The following is a 22,749-nucleotide window of genomic DNA, read 5'->3' as shown; positions in this document are numbered from 1 at the left end:
GAGAGGTGCTAGTGGCCTCAGCCTGCTGAAAGAGAGCTGAAGAGGGGAAGCCAGTGAGGAATTGTGCCCTGCCTTTACTCCCTCCAAAGCTCGGCTGCCTGCATGATTTCTCCACTTCTTCCCCTTTCATTCCCCACTTCCCTTCCCAGTCACTCAAAGGAACATCCCGCCTCGTCCTCCCTGTCCCTCAGGGTGCGTGTGTGAGACTGCTCCCTACCATCAGAGGTCTGCAGCAGCTGCCTCTTCCTCTCTGTTGCTAGTTTAGCCTCCCAGTTTCACCATAGCAGATAGGCCTTGATCTCTGCTGCTGCAGACTCCCAGAGCTGCAAAGATGCAGGGACCAGGGAGCATCATCCCAGTCCTTGAAGTGGAGCGCTTGGCACCTGGGCCTTGCAGCATATGGGGATTCCTGCTCTGCCAGGGATGTTTCATGTGGCCACAAGGAGCAGCTAGGGGAGTGTGGTAGGGACTGCGGGTTCATTAGTGCTTGTGAGCAATAGGAGAGGCAGGTGCTTTGGATGGGCTTGTGGGCTCCATGCTGCTCGTTGCCCTCTTTTCATGAGGATGCCCCTGCCCACAGCATCTCTCTCTGTACATCCCCTCAAAGAGCACACTGGAGGGGGGGTGCTATTTGTCCCCCATGCCACACAGTGGAAGGACACCGGGATTATGTGAATACTGGCAGCTCTGCAGCCCGTTCTGAGCTGGCCATGGAGTGCTGCCCCCTGTCCCCGTGCAAGCTCAGGTGCTGCGTGAGGTTGGCGTGTCTGGGTGCTGTCAACTTTCCACTGGGTTTCAGGATACCAGCCGGCCTGTCTGGGGAAGGTCTAGTCCTGAGCTCTGCTGTGCCAAGGAGGCAGAGGGAGGGTGGCTGGGCGTGGGGGTAGGGAAGACGCTGCCTCAGCACAGGCGGCCCATGGCATGGGGCCTGTCAGAATATCTCAAGGGTTGGTGCTTATCGGGACATGAATTTGAATGGGCCGGCCTGGCGTGACAGCAGCTGCCCTTTTCAGCATGCATGCAGAACGCATTTAACCCAATTAGCAGCAGTGCCACTCCACGTCTACCTTCTGGGTGGCAGCTGCCTGCTAGTGATTCAGCCCCCGCCAGTGTCTGCTGTGATCCTGTCGCTGCTTGCAAGCTACACGGGGCCTGCCCAGTCTGTGCTGTGTTGGGAAAGTGCCCATGAGAAGCCAGAGTGGGGGGTGCCTTGGACTGAGGTCAGGACAGGGAGCCCCCTCATCTCATGGAGGTTAATGTCAGAAGTTGCTGGTCTCAACCAAAGATCTCTGGGCTTCATGTGGAGGAAAGGGAAGCCTAGGGAGGCTAAGCCACTGGAGTTACCCAGCCTGCCTGATGCCAGATGTCTATCTGGGGTGGTAGGACAGCCAGAGCCATGTGCAGGGACTCTGTAGCTGGCTGGTGCTTCTTAGTGCTGTATATTTGGAGGTGGAGTGGGGCGGGGGGGGGCAGGGCATCATCTCTGGGTTGTGCTGTGAAAAGGCAGGTCTTGCCCTGGCTGTTGAGTGTCACCTGTGCCTTCAGGAGATTGCTGTGGGGCTGGTTCTGCCCTCTGCATCTGAAGTTTGTGTGCTCTGAAGGTCCAACGTCTCTGACTGTAGCACCCACCACAGTGTGCCTCAAGGGAGCACAGACTCCCATTTGCGCCTCAGTGTTGGCTTCCCATTTTGACACCACATCACATTTTTCATGGGCTTGCGATTTCAGTTCAGGGCCCTTCTTTGCTCTACTGCCCCCCAACTCCACACTCTGGCCAAACTTGGGTCATCTGTGACCAAATTCAGGTCTGAAAACCTTATCCAAGACTCTCCAAGCTGTATTTGAGAGCTGGGGTCACTGATCCCCTTAGTTTTAGTGGAACTTTAAAGCAGCTGTGCAGATTCTCGTTTCCTGCCTCTGTTAGGGGAGCTCACTGCATTACAGAAGCTGTCCACGGTGGTTCAGCGTCTTGCTATGGGCTGGAGCAGGAGCCCTGGGCTCAGGCCTAGTGGGTCTGACACTGACTTGCTCTGCGGCCCACAGCTAGATGCAGGTCTTCCTGTGCCTCAGTTTCCCTCCCTCTGCAAGGGGAGTTAATATCATTTTGCCCTCCTGTACTGCCTTCCAGCCAAGGATCCTGCAGCCTTTCACCTGCATTACCTGTGTGACAGGTGAACTTTGCACACTCCACTGCAGAGAGGAGTGGACTGGCACAGATACGAAGGTCAGGCATTTGGCCTAGATCAACACAGGGAACAGAACTAGAGTTTCCTAGCTGTCAGCCCCATGCTGTAACCACTACACTATGCTTCCTGCTCTGTGCACAGTGAGAAGGAAATGAGCCTCTGAAGAACTAGATACTGGGTCACCAAAAGGTCATGAGCACACTGCGATCCCATGGCTGCCACCAGAAGGCTGCCTGGCAAAGGAGCTGGGCTGGCTCTGGCCCCTCCTTGCCTTGCTGCTGTGCAGCTCTTGAATTAAAGCGCACAGACCTGCTGTGTTTACTGCAGCTCCTTCGTGACGGAAGGAGGGGGCAAAGCAGCCTGTGACCCCAACATGGAGCTGGTACTTCCATCCAGCCTGCTCCGAGGACTGCTCTGAGCTGCAGGTGCTGCGTGTGTTGTCCTTCCCTTCCAGCCGCTCCTGGCTGAGGCTGAATCATCAGCCTGAAGCCAGTCGTGAGCTGCTCTCTTTCTGGCTGACAGAGGGCCACAGGCCTGGCTTGCCTTGTTTCTTTCTGCAGACAAAAACACGGGCACCTGCATCCTTACCCCACCTATGAGCTTGCACGTGCGTGTTCATAGCCATGCACAGCTGGCTTCTGTGGACATCTGAGCGTGACTGTCCATGTTCGGACCCCCCAGCTCAGCTCGTGCAGGACAGTCAGGAGTGCTGGCCAGCCATTGCTGACCTGGGCTGGATTTGACCTGCATCCCAGGGCTAAGTGTTTCACACCCCAGGCCCAGCCCAGAGCCACTGGATTTGTTGTGGCCCTGGATGTTTAAGGCCACACACATAAGCAAGGGCTCTGCACAATCTCTGCTAATGTCTAACTTCCACTCCTGTGTGCTGATGAGATTAGCTGCTGCTGGTCAGGGCTTATTGATCCACCTGCTGTACACAGGAGCACAGGTGCCAACATAAAGATTGACAGGCTGCCCTGTGACTGCATCAGCCCTAATTGCTAACTGCAGCCTGCAAGCCTGCCTCTCCTCCTCTAGCACCCAAGAAAAGGGGTGCTTCCTCCTCCCTCCCACGCCCTGCAGTTCCCCAGCTAGTTTAGTTCTTGAGCAGGTTCTTCCTGTGGAGCAGAACGAGAGGATGAAGGACCCCAAATTCATCCTGCTTGAGATTTGTGCTGTAGTCTGAAGTCTGGTTTGTGACAGCTGAGAGGTTGGTTCTGGGTAGGGTGACAATGTCCTGGATTGTCCAGGACAATCCCACGTTTTGTAGGCTGTCTCGGCATCCCAGCCACTAGAGAAAATGTAAGCAAAAGTCCTGTATTGGTAGGAACCTGGGAGCTGCGGGGTCAGGGTATGTGCGTGCTTATGTGCACACTGCGCTGTCCCACCCAGCCCTGCTCCTGGGAGCTGGGAGCCGAGGTGTGTGCATGTGTATGTGCATGCCTCTTGTTGCCCATCGCCCCTATCTCAGATTTACCTGAAATAACGATGTTCACCCTAGTCGTGAGGAAATAAGCAGATTTTAGTTTTCTTGAAATTACTCCCTAGATGGGCTTTTACAGACCTGGCAGGGTTGGGGCAGACGGTCTGCCTTGTGGCATCTCCCTGAGCTTCATGATACCTGTTTTGTCTCTTCTTCCTAGTGGGTGCTGGCGTTCGAGATCTTTATACCCTTGGTGCTTTTCTTCATCCTCCTGGGGCTGCGGCAGAAGAAGCCCACCATCCCAGTGAAGGAAGGTGAGTGGGGGCAGGAGGCTGTGGGGAAGGAGGTGGGATGCTTTGGTTGGGGAAACCTCAGCTTTAAGGGGATTAACTGAGAGGGAAGAACCTAGGTGGCAAAAACCCACTCATTGCCTCCATCATGCCTAGCTGAGCCTTCAAAGAGGCCTCAACTGGCCCAAGGCTCCCACATTGTGGGACCTGCTGGGCTTCTGACCGAGGCCAGGGTGCAAGGCCTTGTGACCCCCTGGGCTAAGACATGTTCAGTAGACTTGTTTGCCCGGTCTGTTCAGCAAGGCTCTGGGGCAGCTCTCCGATAGCAGTGGGGGTGTCTGGACAGCAAGAAACAAGCAGTCTGTCTCCTCTTCCTACGTTGCCTTTCTGGAGTCGCTTCTTGCTGTGGTCCAGCCTGGGCCACGGCTGCTCATCAGGGCAGCCTTTGAGGGCTGCCGCTGAGGGGAGTCTGACACCTCTTATGCCCTAATTGGCACCATTGGACCTGACAGCTGATAGTCCCCTGGTATCCAGAGGTACAGTTCTCCCACAGTTCCCTGGGAAAAAGTATGGCTCAGCTGACTGCGTGGCTGTTTCCCCCTCCAGTCCTAGTGACGCACTGTGGGGAAGGGGGTAGCCCTGTTGTGCAGCAGTTTTGTGGGGGCCCACTGGTCTGGCTGAGTGGCAAGGCTGCTGGCACCTGAGCCAGTGCCAGTCTCCTGCGTTAACTTGGACGTGAAGCTATGCCTTAGTTCAGTCCAGCCTGACTTTCAGTCACTTTCCAATGATGGCCAAGCCAAGCACTCCAAGACCCTGGGGTGGGCACTTTCAAGGATTCTTCCACTGCCCATGTGGGTAAGAGCTGCCATGGCCCCATTGGAAAGACGGCTCTAGCCAAGTCCCAGGTATGTGGGAATCAGCCTCTGGCTGGTAGGAAAGCAGCACTGCAAGGCAAGGCACCTTGGGAACTACCCACAGTCTCTGGCCATCTCACTGGGGCCCTGGTGTACGGGGGCAGGCATTGCCAGGCCAGACACTGTTAGCAGCAGGGAGTGGACAAGCAAATAGGAATAGTCACTGCTGAATGCAGGGCCAGGCAAAGACTTCCAGGATGGCAGAAAAGGGTGGGACAGATAGCCCACATACCCTTTCCTGTCCCCTGCATGCAGCAACCCACCTTCTCCAGATCCATTCTCTCTGCATCCCCTGTTGACACCTGGGGTTACTTGGGGAAACCAAGTGGGGGCTTTGGATACCATTTTGTTTTGGGGAAGGGCAGGGAGAAGCATGAAGAGCAAGGAGTGCAGGAGCAGAAGGGAAGCACCTAAGCATGTGTGAATGTGCTGCTCTGGGAGCAAAAATGCTGTGGTGCTGGGTAATGGTGATCTGAGCCTGTGTTTCAGCTATCCCTCGCACTGGGCTCCAGTGCTGCACGTAGAGGGGTTGTTGGCACCGACGACGAGGAGCACCCCGATGCCATGCTGTCACCGTGGGTCTTCGAGCTGTGACTGTTCCCATTCTGGTGTCCCCACCTGACACGCGCTCTTTTTGTTTTTGTTCTGTTTTGTTGTTTGTCTTACGCTCTCTTTCTTTTCCCCACCGTCACCCCCTGTCTTCCATGCTGCTACTGCATGCTCCAGTCTGTAAGTTGTTGATTTGGGTTGGCGCTTCCCCCTCCCCCACCCCCAATCCTGCCAGCAAAGTATTCTGGGAAACAGCAGCCATTGGCCCAGCTTTCTTGACTACTTTGATTAACACACTGATTTACTCCCCTGCATTTGTCTCCTTGGGACTGGTGATGATGAACATGTACAAGCATACCACAGCCACACAAATGCAGGATGACCCTGTGCATGTGGTCTGCAGCCTATACTGTGCCATTGGATACTGACAACTTTCCCAGAATCCTCCAGTGCTGGCCTGATGTAGCTCATGGCTACAGTGCTCTTTGGCTATCTTCCTCTTTCTTTTTCTTTATCTTGGACCCCTGTTATGTGGCCAGGCTTTGTCTGAAGTTTAACACTTGCTGAACCTGGCTGTGGCTGCCTGGAGTTATGGCCGGGTTTGGTTTGGGCTGTGCTAGCATTAAAAGAGGAGGAGCTCCTGCCGTTCCAGCCGTGGAGGACAAGGAGCTATCGTGGACCACTGTGCATGCAAAACAAGGAGCAGCTATGCCCTGTCCCAGCCTGCTCCCCCTTCCACTAACCCTTGAGGCACTCTTCTACCCAGGATCAGCATTTAAGCACCACCCAGTCTCTCTGCCACACTTTTTTGTGTGTGCATCTTGGGGCATATTGGCCAGAGCCCTTCCCATGGGTTTGTCGTGCCATGATGACAGCCACTAGGGTGACCCACAAAGAGCATAACTGTTTCCCACATACATGCAGCCCAGCTTGTACTTGCAGTCTTTACAACTGAAGCACATGCTGATAATGTCCAGAACCATGCTCTATGCAGGGCTTTGGGATGCTGGTAGATGCCACCTCCATGACCAGATTGCTTCAGCATGGTCCAATGTGACTATAGCATGTGGATAGGCCCTGGTATAGATGGTCTGTGAGATATATCTCAGAGAAGGAGAGCTGAGATGTGCAACCTTCATCTGTTCATATGAATCTCTGGTTTATAGCATGACTTATCCCAGAGACTATCCCAACCCAATGCTCCTATGAGGGTTTTACCAAGCATGGCTGTTCTGGATGTGAAGCCACAGGGTGCACACACTTGTATGTCTTGCCTGTTATTTCCTGTGTAGTGCAAAGCCCCTTCCCATCAGACCCTTCTGGCTTGTCCTAGATGCAATATCACGATACTGACATTTCCTAAATATGCTGGTGCTGCTACAGGCTGCTGACCTGCCTAATTTGCTCCTTCCCACCAGAATCTCATTGAATCTACATCCTGCATTGGATAGCCTGGTTGAGGTTTGGCCCCAAAAGATGTGGGCCTACATGAGCATCTTCACCAGTCCCTGCTTCTTTGCATTTCCATTAGGAACACAGCCCTTTCTTCAGCCTTAGTTCCACTGTGGGTGGTGTCAAGGCCTGGGGTTTGGGGGAGGTGGAATATCTGGTCTGCCCCAGTTCCCATGAACTAGAGTTACTGTTGTTGGCCTGATTCCAGCTCTAGCCTGTCATGAATGAAGTAAAACAATGATGACCCTATTTAAGGCAGTCTGGAAGGCTGTCTGATAGGGAGGCTTTTCCCTTAGAAAGATTCTGCACCTAGTGGGAATAAGGAACGTAGCATTAAAATGAAAGCCTGGCCTAACGGATTCCTGGTTAATGCCCTAACAACTCTTCCACCATTCTTCTGCCTGCCTAATAGAAGGTGAACAATTTTCAATGCTAATGCTTGCCAGGGGACTAAGCAAGCCAACGGCTTCTGTACTCAGCCCCGACCCTGGCCCTGCTGTCTACAGCAGTGCAGTGGTGGGGTCATGCTAACGCCTCCAACTCATTGGCCTTATTTAGTCCATCAAAACTGGCACGCTAGGCCATGGTGGAAAGAAGTGCCAGCCAAGCCTAGCTGTGTCCCTGGGGGGCACTCAGTGTGCGTTATCAATGATCGTGGTGGGAAGCCGCTGCTTGCTAATGGCCTGTGTTTAATCAGTGCCCTCCCCCACCTGGGGCCCATTAGCGCACACTCGGCAGCACATTTGTTCCGCTTCTTAAATTTGAAATATTGGGATTGTGCCAGGAACGGCAATTGCATGACGACGCTGGGGCCTGGAGAGTGAGGCAGTTGGGGATGCTCCCTCGGCACAGCCTGGTTGGGTGGGGTGGCTCTGAAGACCTTGTGAGCATGGGGCAGAGGGCTGTATCTTTACCATACCTGCCTGATTAGTGGGGCTAGGGGGAAGGCTGCCTGTGAGAATATTCATCGAGGATATAGGTGCCTTGATTGATATTCTCGGCTCTCCTCTGTCTTCTCCAGGTCTCCCTCCCAGTTGCTTTTTTTTTCCCTGACCTGCCTCAGTTTCTGCTTCTTATGAAAACTCCCGTGTTTCATCTCCGCCAGCCGCAGACTGAGGGCCCTGGTGGGGGGACATGGGGTGGTCCATTTGACAGGGTTTGGGGAGTTTTTAGTGCTGTCGGTTACTAGCCCGTTTCCTAACCCAGTGTCCCTGTTCTTCCTCCTCCTCCTCCTCTCTGCAAATCAAACTGTGTCTGAGATTCACTAATGGGCTGATCAGAGCAGCCATTGGGTTTGCAGTTTCTGTAGGGCAAATGTCAGAAGTCATTCCACCAGCTTCCTTGTCCTCAGGGCTGGAATTGGTAGGCTGTATAAGAGCTCTGGGGAAGCAGAAGTGAATATGGGTCCCCACACACCTCTGTCTAGGAGTGTGGTCACCTCTCTGGTGTGACCTGCTGTGCCACGCAGGGGAGATTGGTTCTGGTTTGGTGTGGGGAAGCAGGAAGTGCTTTGTGGTGCCCAGAGGCCTGAAAAGCAATGAGACCAGAGAGCAGCCCCATAGGACAGCTAATGGAAGACCCTGCCAAAGGAAGTGGGGCTCCATGACCTCTGACCTTTACCCTCTGACCTCCTTTGACTTGATGGAGAAAACTTATTAGCCAATAACCATACTGATCTAGCACTCATGCTTCTCTCTTGAACTCGGTGTGTGTCTCTGTCTTCTTCCTACCTTGTCTCCCTGGATCTTCCCTCTCTCTCGTGCTGTGTCTCCCTCTCCAGCTTTCTACACAGCAGCCCCTCTCACCTCTGCTGGGATCCTGCCCGTGATGCAGTCCTTGTGTCCTGATGGGCAGAGAGATGAATTTGGATTCCTCCAGTACTCCAACTCCACGTGAGTCCACCCCTTCTCTGCTTGTATTTTTTCCTTGGCCATGACTACCTGTCATGCATGCATGCACTGCCTAGCTATGGATTTAAACAGAAACTCTTTTAATACTTTGTGCTGTAGCAGGCAGAGGAGAGTCAGCTTCATGGCTAAAGCATAGGACCCCAATATAACTTGTGTTGCCTGCTCTGCTGCTCACTTCCTATCCCCAGACCTCCGATGCAGTGAGGCTGCTGGCTCCCCCCCGACCTCCACCCCCATTTTGCAGAAGAGCTGTGAGGATTATTTGCTCAAAAGCCACTTTGAATCTCATGTGATGGAGATTCCTGCACGAATACTGTGTATTATCAGGACTAAAAGCATTTCTAAACTTTGTTCTTTGCCCTCTCCTGGCATTGGCTGGCGGCATGCCTTTTCCTCTGAGGAGGTGAAAATATGCATCACTTCCATTTGCTGAATGTCAGGTTTGAGTTGGTTTTGTTTTCTGTTTCACGTTCACCATGACGGTGCCATGACCTGTGGTCCCAGATGCTGCCTCAGTGCCTTGGCCTCCAGCCTTAATGGCCCCTCTGCTTTCCCACCTAGCTTGGCTTTGCTTTCTGAGCTTCTTCCATTCTCAATCACTGGGGCTTTGGTTTGTCTCTAGACTATGGTGAGAAGGGATCATCTCACCAAGTTTCACATTTGTGTCGGTCTCAAGCTGTGCGTCACAGCAGGGGAAGAGCAGGTTGTTTGTGGATGTGGCCTTCTGAGCATGAAATCTTGTCCACTGATGCTGATCTCATTGAACATTACAAATGGTCTTCCATTTGTTCCTGGCTGCATTTATCTACTGTCTTCTCCCCTCAATACGCTTCCCTGCCCAGCCCCCCTGCCAGTCATTGGGCTACGATCCCCATTCAACCCATTCATCAGTATACCCCGCTGGCTTTCCCCTTCCCCTGTATTCTGCAGGGGCTGCAGAGCTGAGCAGAGCACTGCTGCTCTGCTGGGGCACCGGGGGGCCTGGGAGAGCTATGCAAGGAGAGGGGCTGGCAGACCAGTGCCCAAAGAGGGGACCCGGACAGCTGTCTGGCTTCGGGAGTCCCACTTGTCACTGCTGACTCAGGTCTGCTTGACTGAATGCAGATGAGGTTGCAAGCTGTTGCTGAATGAGTCACAGCATTTGCCTCAGGCTGGCTCCAGCAGAGTGTAGAGGGCAGTCAGGAAGGGCTGAGCTGTACAACCGGGGGTGTGCAGTGAGCCAAGGACATCTGTCTGCTTCCTGGGATAGTGGAACCTGCATCTGGTGGGGTGAGGACACCCTGCTTCTCTCCTGTGGCTGACCACCCCTCCTTGAATCTGGGAGAACAGGGAATCCCATCCAGCAACATGCACATGCTCCATTACTCGCCTTTTGTTGGTGGGGGGGAGGAAGAAATCTTGTTTACTGACACATGCTCCAGTGCCAGCCCTCTCACCTGGCTGCGTGTTTGCCTTCCTTCCTGGCACTTGTCAGCCTGGCTGCTTGCTGGCAGTGGTGCTGTGCCCCATGGTTCCTTACGCCAGCCTCCCTACTTGCCCTCAGGGTGACCCAGCTCCTGGAGAGGCTCAATGAGGTGGTGGAGGAGAGCAACCTGTTTGACCCAGACCACCCAGGGCTGGAGGAGGAGCTGGAGTCCTTGCACCATCGCCTAGAGTCTCTCAGCAGCAGCGAGCCCAGTTCCATGGAGACCCACTTCAGCAGTCAGGCAGGTAAGTGCAGGCTGCAGGTTCAGTCCCCCCATCTCTCCTGATGAAGCTGCCTGAGGCAAGCCAGGGACTTAGCTCCAGTAGTGGATGGGGAATACCTGGGAAATAACCACATTGGGTGTATATGGGGCCATAATCATCCACAGCTTTCAACCTGTGGAACCTGCCAGTCCAGAGGAGAGCTGGGCCCCATGATACCTGCCATTGAGGTTTGTTATGGAAGCAGCACCCTCCCTCCACCCCCAGCCCCAAATTACTAATTGCTTGGTGATGGGAGGAGAGAGGGCAGATTCAGTATCTTTTGGATGATGATGATGAATTGGGCATAGTAGCCCCAGCATTCCTGGGCATGGCTCTCCTTCCAGTTCAGTGGTGCTGTCTCTCTTCCCCAAGTCTGAGCAGCACCCTGTTGCAGCCACTGTCCATCCCAGCTCCCTTGCCATGAGCCATGAGTCTTTAACCTGTTCCTCTCATTTCCCATCAGCATCTGGCTTCACCTTGGGCTCTGCAGCAAAGGACAGGAACGAACTTCACCACTTCCTCACCCAGAATCTCTCCCTGCCCAATGAGACAGCTGAGCTGCTGATGAGCTCCAACGTCAACCTCAAGGAGGTACATGCCCATGCAGGGAACCCATCTCTGAAGAGTACCGCTGCAGTGCTAGAGCATGTGGAAGCCCTTGAAGCCTAGTCCTCCTGGGTGCTGGTCAGAGAGAGTTCCCTGAGTCTGTAGATGCTTAAACCAATCCCAAATGAGCCCTTTATCTGCACTGGCTAAGGCAGTGGTTGGCAGTGTCTTGTGGTGTAGGTCAGAATGGCCCAGCTGTGGTCCTAGGCAGGTCATTGCTAAGGCCTGTTTGTTGTCACTGCTTCTCACTGCTGCTGCCTCTTTCCACCACCCAGATGTAGCATGGCCTAGGAAAGCTCCCATCCTCAGTGTGATGCAGACAAAGCCCCAATTGCTGAATACCACTGTGGTCCCCCACCACTGAAAATCCAGTGCTGCAGGCTGCATCTATGGGTTCTGTGGGCTATAGGATGTTGACCCCTATGCAAAGCTGGTGTGAGGCAGTAGTGCAATACCTGTTCATAGATGTGTGAGGGTTGTGGGCACTGGAATGAGCTGGAGTTTGTTCATTTCTTAATCTTTGGTCAGAGTCTGTAACAAGGCTTTTCCTTCCCCATGGTGCTTGCAAGAGGAAACAGGGGTCAGGGAACCCCTCTTATACCTGGGAGTAACGAGGCAGAGTGGGGCATGGCACTTATTTACCCAGGTAGCAACAGCTGGATCTCTTGGTTCCTGCCCTATACTGTACATTGGTCCACACTGCCACCATGGAACTGGGATGGACAGGGTAGATGGAAAGATGTCTGCTAATGAGGAGTTGCAGGTGGTCTGGATTGCCTTCTGGAGGCAAGATGGAAACCCCACTTCAGACAGTCAGGCTTTGGCTGGGGAGCCAGCTACGGGGTATGCGGCCGTGGCTTCGTGTGGCACCAGCTAGATCTTATCTCTTTGTGTCCTCCACCTAGCAGCCATTTGATACAATGGCACCTTTCCCTTGTCATGTCTCGGGCAGCATATGGCTTAATGGCACCCATCAGCTGAAATGGGTGTACCCTCCTGGGGTGAGTGTGGGCGGTGAGTGGAGGTGGCCGGGTGACCTGCATCATGTGGCTACAGTGCTGTAGCTTGCTGTTGCTGGTTTGCCACCCCCACTAGACTGAACAGCTGGTCATGGACTGACGGTGCAGGAGGGATGGTTCTGCAGCTGCTTCTCCTAGAGTAGCTGAAGTCCTGAGTAGAGGGAAGGGTCCCCACCAGTCTGGTCTGTGTAGCATATGCCAGAGGACCTCACATGATAGATGCTTCTGGCTGGGCCAGGACCTGTCCTTAAGGAAGATGTGATGGAGAGCCCACCACTTCCCTGTAGTTCCATGGCTGATTACCCTCCCAGGGTTAAAATTTCATGCCTTCTTTCAGACTAGATTTCTCTGGATTCCAGATGATGGATTTTGTTCAGCCTTGTCTTGACTAGAGCCTTTGGCTTCAGAAATCTTTTCCCCTTGGAGGTCCTTGTAGACCACCATCAAGTTTCCATGCTCTCCCCTTGCAGGTGTATCGCTTGTTTTTTGGCTCGTCTCCCCCCTCGGCAGAGGATGTCCATGAGAAGGAGCCGTGGGACCGCTTCAGTGCTGGGGAGAAGATCCTCCAGCTGGAGGTGAGGAGGCCCCTGGCTGTTTCCACCCTTCCCTGCATCTTGGGGTGGACAGTGCATGAGCTCACTTTATCTCCAAGGCCTCATTGTTGGGTAAGGCAGACGCTGCCTTCTCCAATCACTACATCAGAGTGGGATCCAGGTGCCGGATCCAGCACTCCAGCCTTCTCCCTGCCCTGTGATGGCCTTTCTTCCTGCTTCTCCCTGAGCTCTCCTTGTACCTCACCTGTGGCTGGTTAGAGCTGGAGGCTGGGAGCAGAGAAAGCTGCTCTTTTTCTTTTGACTGACTAGAGCTTTGGAGTTTGTGTCCAGAACATGGGATTTGTGTCCGTCAGCTCTGTCTCACCTCATCCTCTCCAGTGCCTGGTGGAGTCCTCTTTGTTCCACAGCTGACCAGCCGTCTCCCTCGCCCCTTCCCCCTTTCTGTTGCAGGAGAGCCTCCTGGGTGGCTGGAGGAACCTGAAGGAGGGGCTGATTCACAGGGCCCTGCGGAACCACACGCGATCGATCCACAGGCAGGCCCTGCTGCACCTCCTGTCCCAGGCCCTGGGCCTTGTTGGCTCCCCCTCTGAGGCCTCTGACTCCTACAGCCCCCAGGCCTTCGTGAAGGAGATGGAGGTGAGGGGGTTCATGGAAGAGCATGAGGGAGGTAGTGTGGGGCTCAGCTCTGGTGTAATAGGGTTAGGAAGCACACAGCCCCACGCTGGAGGGGAAGCACCCCCCAGTCCATTAATGGGTTTTTGGCTAGGGCTGCTACCCTCAGCTGTATCTTGGCCTGCTCTTTGGACTGGGTTTGGTGACTCTCTGGCTTCCCCATCTTGGCTCACGGCCAAGTGCAGAGTGTAAGTCGGTGACAGCGCTAGGAATGGATCCCTTCTAGTGCCTTGCCCTGTTTTCAGCCTGGTTTTTAGAAGCCATGCTAGTGTCCCACCCTGACCCAGGCCCCGGCACAACCGGGGTTAATGATGCCTGCCTCCTGGGCAGGGGAAGATGATGTGCCTCCTCTCTCCCACAGAACATCCTTTTCACGCCGTCAGTACTGGAGCAGCTGACGTGTGATCAGAACCGGGGGGAGCTGAGGCGGATCCTGACCATCCATGACAGCCAGCGGCCCTGGCTGTGGGGCTACCGGGCCTTGGTCTGCAATGGGAGCGCTGGCATCCGCAGGGAGCGCTTTGCCCAGCTGGCCACAGAGCTCAAGGAGCAGCTGGACACACACAAAATCGCCAGTAGGGTAAGTGCCTGTGGTGCCAGGGCTGCCTTCTGGGCTCCTCCTCCCCCCTGGCTCCCACATCGCTCCTCTGACATGCCTGGCACTGACAGGATTTGGAGGGACAACTGAGACCCCATGACTTGAGGGAGTGGCTGACCCTGGCTTGGTGGGGGAGAGCTGCAGGGAAACCAGGCATCTCCACACAGGTGACTGCCCTGCTCTGGGGAGTGAGGATGGGGCAGGTACCCAGCCCTCTGCAGACCTATCATATACACCTCTCTGAATTTCAAGTCAGTGGGCAGTGATAGGTATTAGGTCCCCATCTCTGCCCTGGGGAGCCCTGCAAGCTGCTAACCCCTCTCCCAACCTTGGTTTTACAGCTGAAGCTGGATGAGGTGAACAGCACGGCTGCCCAACACCGCCTCCATGCCCTACTGGAGGACCTCATGGAGATGGAGAAGGTTCTCAAGGATGTGGACATCCTCTCGGCTCTGGCCAAGTTGCTGCCTAAGGGTGCCTGCGCCAGCAAAACTCCCCCAGCTATAGCCAACAGCACCAGCTGGGGTGGGAACTCCACAGCCGGCACCAACTCCACCGTGGAGGAGGGTGAGGGCGAGCCAGTTGGGGAGAACCCCCAGGGCCAGTGCTCGGCCTTCGTGCAGCTCTGGGCAGGGCTGCAGCCCATCCTGTGTGGGAACAACCGGTAAGACTTTGGCTCCTGAAAGCCCTACAGACCTGGGCAGAGTAGGCAGGGATGGGGGCAGGGGGCACTATGGGAGGTGAGGTGTGGGTTGGCAGAGGACAGGATCAGAGCAAAGTGACTTGGCAGTAGTGGGTCTGGGACTGCCTGCAGCCTCCGCCAGGATCCCGGCCACAGCCTGTTTGCCTGAGGAGCTGGGACCACTGGGAACCCACAGGGTCCAGCCTGTGGAGGGGCCTTTCTCATCTCCTAGTGTCCCGTTTGGCTCTGCCTGCAGTTGGTGGGGATGGCAGAGGGCCCTGTCCAATGGCAAGTCACTGTCCCCAGTGGTGGGAGGTCCTGCTCATCCCCATGGTCCGGGCAGGAGAGGTCAGCTGGGGCCTTGGACTGCGCTCCCCTCTCTGTAGTTTTCCCTCCAAGACTGGCTAAAGTAATCCTGCGCTGCTGTTGCCTGCACTAATACCTGTGCTGGGAGCCACCCACCCTGCCACTCCCTCCCTAGGACTCACAAGCTTGACTCATGCCACTGCATCCTCACGTGCGCTGCCTCAGTGGGTCCTCACACCATGCCCACAGGTCCCTGCTGAGGGAGGGTTTCTATGTCACCCAGCCCTATTCTGGATGCACCAGTATTGTGAATTGGTGTGAAAGTTCCCTACTACCATGTCCTGCAAGGGATTGCCAAGCACTGGCTCCTTCCAGGCTGGGCTCTCTCTGCTCATGGTGTGCCCTGCCTGGCCCCTTCAGAGGAGAACCTGCAGTAAATGAGGAAACGTGTGCCCAGAAGGCTTGGGTGGCTGGGATGTGTTGAGTTCCCACAGGGAGGAGCTGGGTCTGCACCGTGTGGCTGCTTCTTGGGCATTGGTGCTGGGCTTGGAGGTACAGGGCTGGACAGGGCGGGTGGAGCAAGTCTCTAACTGTATCTCCAGCAATGCAGTTTGGAGCTTACAACAGTTGTGTCCAGGAGCCCCTGTGCAGGGTGCATTGCTGTGGGATGGCCAGCCCATTCTGGCCTTGGTGCCGGGACATTGCCTTTTTGTCCTTGAGTGAACAGCCCCTGCAATCAGGACCCCATGAGCACTGGCAGTGTGTTTCAAGGCTTCCCCATAGGCTGCCTAAAGCAGGACACCATGACCAAACCTTCAGCAAGTGACCGACTGTGACTTTTCTCCTCCAGGACAATTGAGCCTGAGGCACTGAAACAGGGCAACATGAGCTCTCTGGGCTTCACCAGCAAGGAGCAGCGCAACCTGGGGCTCCTGGTACACCTCATGACCAGCAACCCCAAGATCCTCTACGCTCCAGTTGGGACAGAGGTGGACAAGGTCATCCTGAAGGTGAGGGCCTGGCTGGCCTAGGTGGCACCCTTAGGGCACCCTTAGCTGCAGGCTGCCTGCCTCGAAGCACCGTGTCTTTTGGGCCCTGTGAGGTCTCAGTCCTTTTAACTGGGGTGGGAAGCTTGCAGCTGTCCAGAGAAGATCTCACGGCAGGTGACAGTGTTGAAGTAGCTGTGTTTAATGGATGGTTCTTTCTCCAGTTCTTGGCTGTTCAGCTGTCCCGTCAGTCCCTGGGGGCCCATTGATTTCTGCCATGTCAATAAATAATTAAGACTCTTAGTGCTGTAAACACAAGCCAGTGAGGGAAGGGGGCGGGCAGGGGAGGGATTCCCTTCCCTTCTCTTCCTGCAGCTGACAGGCTGTGATGTTGGGGCTGGAGGCAGAGTTCAGTACACCATCTACCAGCAGATGCAGGTGGCAGTGAGTGTTTCCAGCCCTGCCCCTGAGGTTGCTGGCCCAGTCTGGGGTAGGTCTGTTCCATCTCTGGAGCACTGTTAATTTTCTCTGTGATTTTCCACCCCCCATCTGTACCCCAACAGTCCCAGCCCTGCTAAGGTAAGCAGGAGGGTAGGTCCACAATGCCCAGCTCCCATCCCCTAGGCCTGGCTTCCCCAAGGGGTACTTGTACCAGGGCAGGGTACATGGTAGTCACCAACTCCAACTCCGGCAGAGCAGCACCAAAACCTCATCTGTGATGGGGAAGCTGCAGTGGTTTAAATAGGCTTGAAATGGCTCTAATGACACTGCAGGCTCCAAACTTAGCTATACTGAAGTCAGTTCAGCCTTTGCTTGGGCTGGTCTGTTACCATTGATACTGTAGTAGGTAGTATCTGGAAGCCAGGACCAATGAGTACCAGGTGCTGTATGTGCACAGAAGGATAATAAAGACCCTGTTCTGGAGAGCATAGGGTGGAAAGACTAGTATGCAGCAGAAAGGGTGGTCCAAGGCAGTGAGGAGGCAGTAAGACTGCTGTTAGCCAGTCACAGAAGGCTGCATACGTGGCCCAGTAGACTGCAGAACAAAATCAACCTGACCTATTGTTAGATCAGTGTAAGGTCTTATCCTCACCTGAAAATGAACTTGGATCGAGATTGGGCATGAGCTTGAAGGTGCAGTAGTTCTACTGGAACAATCTGTGTGTGAATGACAGCATCTGCCCTGGGAACTTGATCTAACTTAGTATAAACCGGTCTGATCTGTGCTGGCAGGGCTGGGAGAAGTTGCTTACAGGCTTACGTCTCCTCTCAATATAACCCTTCCTGGGGCCTCTCTTGCTGCAGGCCAACGAGACCTTTGCCTTCGTTGGGAACGTCACACACTATGCCAAGGTCTGGCTAAACATCTCCTCAGAGATCCGGGGCTTCCTAGAGGAGGGAAAGCTGCAGAGACGGATCCGCTGGCTACAGCAGGTGTGGAGGATGCTGAGAGGGGTCTGGGGATGGGCCTGGAATGAGGCAGAAACATGGGCTAGACCACAGCGTGGTAAGATCTGTGCAAGTGCCTGCAGGCGACTGGTTGCAGCCCTGGCTTCTAGCTTCCAGCTTCATCTAGGCAGTTTCTGGCATCGGTAACTGCTGCCGCAACATAGCGAGTGTTTTACAAAGGGGGCTGCTCCCCCGGGGGACTTGTGTCAAAGCCATCTCTGTCCTAGATGCTGGATCCCACCCTGCAGACCTGCTCGTTGCTGCTGAGTGACAGGCAGCTTGACCAGCGTCTTGCTTTATATTGACCTCTCAAGACTGAGAGGGGACAGGAACTTAGCTGGATCCCATCCTGGTGTTGCTAAGGCTGACTGAATGCTTGCCCCATGACCTGCTTGGCCCAGCTTGCCTGGTGCAAGGTGGGGCAGTGGGACCCTCAGCCACTTTGCACAAGAAGTAGCAGGAGGAGGCAGGGTGGAGGACACCCAGCCGTCTGCGCTACCTCACTTTTTCTCCTCTCACTTCCAGTTCACTGCTGACCTGCAGAAACACCCCGAGATCCTGAACGTCTCGGACAATGACCTCCTCCGCAGCTTCATTGATGGCAACTTCTCATTGCCCAATGCTAGTGCCCTGCTGCAGCAGCTGGACACCATCGACAATGCTGCCTGTGGCTGGATGCGTTTCATGTCCAAGGTGAGGGCAACACCAGCTCCCTAGAGCTAGGCTAAGCCTGCCAGGTGTCGGGCATACCCAGGAAAGCTGCTCTCTCCCTAGCCAGGCTTCCGTGGGCACTTGGCAATTGCCTTAGTTAGCCAAGGGCATGGGTGAGCTAACACGTGCCTGGGTGTAATTCACTGGGCATGGATATATAAATGGCTGGGTAACAGGCATGTAAATTACATTGGGATCAGACAGATCAGGAGCACACAGTAGATGCTGTTATTACTCTGGCTGCCAGTAAGGTGCCATGCCAATGGGAAATGCAGGGCCATGGCAGCAGGAAGTTTGACTGCACATAATGGCAGTGGAGTGTGGGTCATCCCCACTAGATGGCAGGGGGAGGAAGGGTGTGCCCTGGTTCCCCTGTAGAGCAGGGATCAGTCCAAGGTGCTGTGGCTGCAGCAGGATCTCATGGGACTTTTTTTTCCTGACAGGTCAGCGTGGACATCTTCAAGGGTTTCCCTGATGAGGAGAGCATAGTGAACTACACACTGAACCAGGCATATCAGGACAATGTCACTGTCTTTGCCAGTAGGTCCCTGGCTCTGTGCTTTCCTTCCCTCTCCCTCTCTTCCTATCACCATTCACATGGCTTTGCTCATTTCCTCTGAATTCCCTTGTCAGCTTGCATCTCTTCACCATTGCACTGATTCTCAAGCTCCCTCCAGCCTGATCCCAGGCAGGTTTTTGCCTCGCGCTTCCAGATGTACAGAGCTGAATTTGGGCATTTCTGAGGCCTTGAGGCACAGAGAGGCCCTTTGGTCTTCAGCCTCTGCCACTGACTTGCTGGAGTGAGGAGTGTTTCTGTGCCTCAGTTTCCCTATTTATAGAATGGTTAGGACCTAGGTGTGACCATGGGTCTCAATCCAGTGGCTCTTGCCAAGCTTTGAGAGCTGCTCCATATTCTGTCAAGTACCCATTCCTAGTGCCTCGTGTCTTGCTGAGGAGTCTGTCTCTTGCTGCGTGGGGGGTCTGGTCCTAAATCTGTAGGTGTCAGCAGGGACTCCTGTTGATTTTAACCCTCCTTGGGTATTGCCCTGGCTGTCTTGAGCCATTCAAATAAGCAACCATGTTGCACCTTGGCCCTTGGAGGAGCATGAGCCTGCTCCCCAGCGGTCTTCTCCCATCCCCATAAACACTAGGAGGGCCACCTGCTTGGTTTAGGTTAGAGTTCAGAAAGCAATATTTTACGGTTAGGGTGGCCAAAATCTGGAACCAGCTTGCCAGGGAAGTGGTCCTCTCCCTTACCTTGGGCAAATTCAAGAGGAGGTTGGATGATCACCTGTCTGGGGTCTTGTGAACCCAGCATTCATTCCTGCCTGTGGCGGGGGGTCAAGCTAGATGACCTGTTCGGGTCCCTCCTGACCCTAGCCGCTGTGAAGCTGACCATGGAGCTGGCTGGGATGAATTCCAGTGTCCTAAATGTCCTCACCTCTGCTGCTTTCCCCTCAGGTGTCATCTTCCAGACCAACAAGGACGGCAGCCTCCCACCACATGTGATGTATAAGATCCGGCAGAACTCCAGCTTCACAGAAAAGACCAACGAGATCCGCCGGGCATATTGGCGGCCCGGCCCCAACACCGGCGGGCGCTTCTACTTCCTCTATGGTTTTGTGTGGATCCAGGGTGAGTAGACAGACTTTGGTAGGATTGCTGCTCTCTGACTGGGACAAAGGCCAGCACAGCCTGCTACGTGGGTGTGCAATGCAACATCCCCTACATGCTGCTCTGCTGAGTGATGCTCCCCTGCTTTGTTAATGTAGCTTATCTCCTGGCCTTTTCTTCCCAGACATGATGGAGCGGGCCCTTATCAACACCTTTGTGGGCCATGATGTGGTGGAGCCTGGCAATTATGTGCAGATGTTTCCATACCCGTGCTACACCAGGGATGAGTGAGTAATGCTGGGTGAATGGGACAGACGTGATGGGCAAGGACAGGGCTGGGGTGCAGTGAGCAGTAAGACTCCTTTGCTCCAAGACAGGTGGCCCCTCTGGATAGTGCTCCTAGGATCTCATGGAAACAGGCCTGGCATCTGCACTCCTTCCAGCCAAGCTGGCCCTGCTGCTTGCTTTCCTTATTATCCCATTGCTGGCTCCTTCCTCATTGCATCAATGCCGCACTATACAGCAAATGCCACCATGGCCTGGGCAAGGTGCAACATTCGGAGTATTGCAGGCTACAGTGGGGGTCTGGGAGCCAGGGCACCTGGGTTCTACTGGCCGTGTCTCAGACCTGCTGTATGACCTTAGATGTGCCAGTAACTCCCTCAGCATAGGTGAACTGTAGCAGGAATTATCTGGTCTTGTAAAGGAATTACCTGGGCATGGTGGCGATGCCTGATCTCTGCCCTGACATCCCAGAGTGGTTCCTGGGGCTGCAACAGAGGGAGGTGGACACGCTTGATGGTCCTTCCAACTCAGTCTACTCTGATTCTTTCCCTTTCCCCCCAGCGTGATGGTGCAAGGTCCCCGCTGTCTGTCGTCATGTGGCTGCCATCCTCTGTGGGTGCCAGGGTTCATGGTGTGTCAGGACGGGTTCTGATGCCTTGCTGCCTCTCTCCCCAGTTTCCTGTTTGTCATCGAGCACATGATGCCCTTGTGCATGGTGATCTCCTGGGTCTATTCGGTGGCTATGATGATCCAGCACATTGTGGCAGAGAAGGAGCATCGCCTGAAAGAGGTGGGGATGTGGCAGTGGGATCTGGGATCACGGCTGTCCACTGTGCCCACTGAGGAGGAAGGAGGGCAACTGACAGAACATACAGTCACACAATGTGGGGGAAGGTGGGGTACTGCCCTGAAATTCGTGCAGTAAATGGCATGGGGTGGGCTGTTGGGCTCTCCAGTAGTGTCCTGTGAGTCCTGGCAAGCTGGTCTCTGCACCCCTGTTGCCACCTTGCAATGAAAGAAGCTATGTCCCCAAAATATTTCCACATCTAGCCCATTGTTGCTGCCAAGCGGTGGTGGGATGATCTGTTGTCCTGAGTAAAGGGGTTAGTACTGGGGGCTATTTTCCCATTACGATGTCTGAGGGAAGGGAAGGGCTGTGGGCCCTGGACAAAACATAACAGGGAAAACCTGCAGCTGGACTCTCCTTTCCTGGTGTAAACCAGGTGTAATGCTGTTGAAGCTGGTGTAAAATGGATGCAAGCAAGAGTGAGAGCAGATCTATTATCTGTGGCCTCAAAACCAGGGCATGGGGGGACACTGGTCCAGATTCTTCCCCAGTGTTAACTCCTTCAGAGCTGGTGAGAGACTACCAGGGATGGATCTGTCTCTTGCACTGTGCCCTGTAGTCACCTGGGTGACTGCAGTGCCCAGGGGTTTGTCAAACAAGCACCCTCCCTGGTATTGCTCTAGAGCTCTGCAACTGCTCTTCGGGGTTATCTGGGCTTAACAGTGCCTGCAGGGTCAGTTTTTGCCATCTCTGGGTTGCCTGTACAATAGCAGCCCAGAACAGTAGTGATGTTGCCCTAAGCCCTGATCTCTAGAGCACCTTGGCTGTCTGGGAGTGGTGGGATCGCTTCTCTCTGCTGCTCAGAGCAGCCCTGGCTGACCAGGGGCATAGGTTAGATGAGCTGCTTGGGTCTGCAGTCTGGATGCCTAGGATTCCACGTCCATCCTCCCTGCCCTGCTGCTGCCCCCATCGCCTCGTAGCTGTTCCCAGAGAACATCGGTGTTTCATTCTTTGGCTGGTGTTGGCTCTTAAGCCTGCCTGTGGGAGCTTGCAGGGAAGAGGTTCCAGTGGCTAACAAGAGCATGACGAAGCTGCTGAGGCATGGTGCCAGGAGGAGCTGGCAGTAGATCTCTGGGAGGGCAGCGCTGTCTTGTCTCTGCCAAGCGCATCAGAGGCAGGATGCTGAGGAGGGCTTTCCCCCTGTGCTGCTGGAACACTCCACTGAGCAAAGTGGATACTTCTGGATGGCTGGACACTTTGTGGGGAAGGCTCTCATGCAGCTCCTGCTCCCCAGACTTGTGTCTCCTGGGCACGAGTGCCACAGATCCGGGAGAAACCATACCGCCAGTGAAACCATCTGTGCCAAGACTAGCCAGATGCACTGTGTCCTATGACAGGGTGCTACCAGCATGGGGCATGGCTGTTTGGCAGAGGAGACCATGCCAGGACCCCACTAGCTACCCTCTGAAATAGCTGCTGCTGCTTCCCTCAGCCTGGTCTGGCCTGCTCTTGCCTGCAGTGCAGTGGACTTGGCAGAGCTTCTGGCAGCACATGGCAGGTACCAGGGCCAAGCCACCAGAGCACATACATCTCCATGCTTCTGGTGGTACCAGATTCACACACTGTAGTGTAGTGTAGCTCAAGCTTCCCTCAGGAGATTGTGGGAAAGCAGCAGCATTCTCTCCCCATGGTGCATCTCTTTTGTACCCACTCCAGCTCTTGTGGGTCCATGCTGATGGTTTTCGAATGCTTGTTGTAGCTGCCATGGTTGCCTTCTCTGCTCCGAGCATGGATTCTGAAGGGCTGTCTGGTATGATCAGATTTCTTCTTGCCATGAAGCAGGCTGGGTGTTTTGGCACCACCTGAAAGGTAGGACGGCAGCAGTGCTGGGCTGCCTTGGACAAGCAGCTAATGCCTTGGCATGGCTGGCTGTGGAGCAAGTCTTAGTCTGAGCATTAGGTACTCTTTCTGTGCACAGGACACTTGTATGGAGAGACTTAATGGTGGGGGTCTACTACAGACCTCCCA

The 22,749-nt window shown here is 54.6% G+C and overlaps 1 protein-coding gene across 1 annotated transcript in view; it reads left to right on the top strand.

The window, feature by feature from the left end:
• The window catches only part of ABCA2 (ATP binding cassette subfamily A member 2), a 77,153-nt gene that overhangs the window by 19,001 nt on the left and 35,403 nt on the right, over positions 1 to 22,749 (top strand). The window contains exons 3-17 of the mRNA XM_019541083.1: positions 3,830 to 3,923; positions 8,595 to 8,706; positions 10,268 to 10,434; positions 10,916 to 11,043; positions 12,548 to 12,652; positions 13,082 to 13,267; positions 13,665 to 13,883; positions 14,243 to 14,565; positions 15,740 to 15,899; positions 17,181 to 17,309; positions 17,850 to 18,017; positions 18,479 to 18,575; positions 19,497 to 19,670; positions 19,834 to 19,936; positions 20,610 to 20,724. Of these exons, the coding sequence (XP_019396628.1) occupies positions 3,830 to 3,923; positions 8,595 to 8,706; positions 10,268 to 10,434; positions 10,916 to 11,043; positions 12,548 to 12,652; positions 13,082 to 13,267; positions 13,665 to 13,883; positions 14,243 to 14,565; positions 15,740 to 15,899; positions 17,181 to 17,309; positions 17,850 to 18,017; positions 18,479 to 18,575; positions 19,497 to 19,670; positions 19,834 to 19,936; positions 20,610 to 20,724 (2,280 nt within the window). The remainder of the gene's footprint in view (positions 1 to 3,829; positions 3,924 to 8,594; positions 8,707 to 10,267; positions 10,435 to 10,915; positions 11,044 to 12,547; positions 12,653 to 13,081; positions 13,268 to 13,664; positions 13,884 to 14,242; positions 14,566 to 15,739; positions 15,900 to 17,180; positions 17,310 to 17,849; positions 18,018 to 18,478; positions 18,576 to 19,496; positions 19,671 to 19,833; positions 19,937 to 20,609; positions 20,725 to 22,749) is intronic.

Source organism: Crocodylus porosus, unplaced genomic scaffold (assembly GCF_001723895.1).
Source record: "Crocodylus porosus isolate Cpor-Errol unplaced genomic scaffold, CroPor_comp1, whole genome shotgun sequence".
Lineage (NCBI taxonomy): Eukaryota > Metazoa > Chordata > Crocodylia > Crocodylidae > Crocodylus > Crocodylus porosus.
This window is presented reverse-complemented; position numbering and strand designations above follow the sequence as displayed.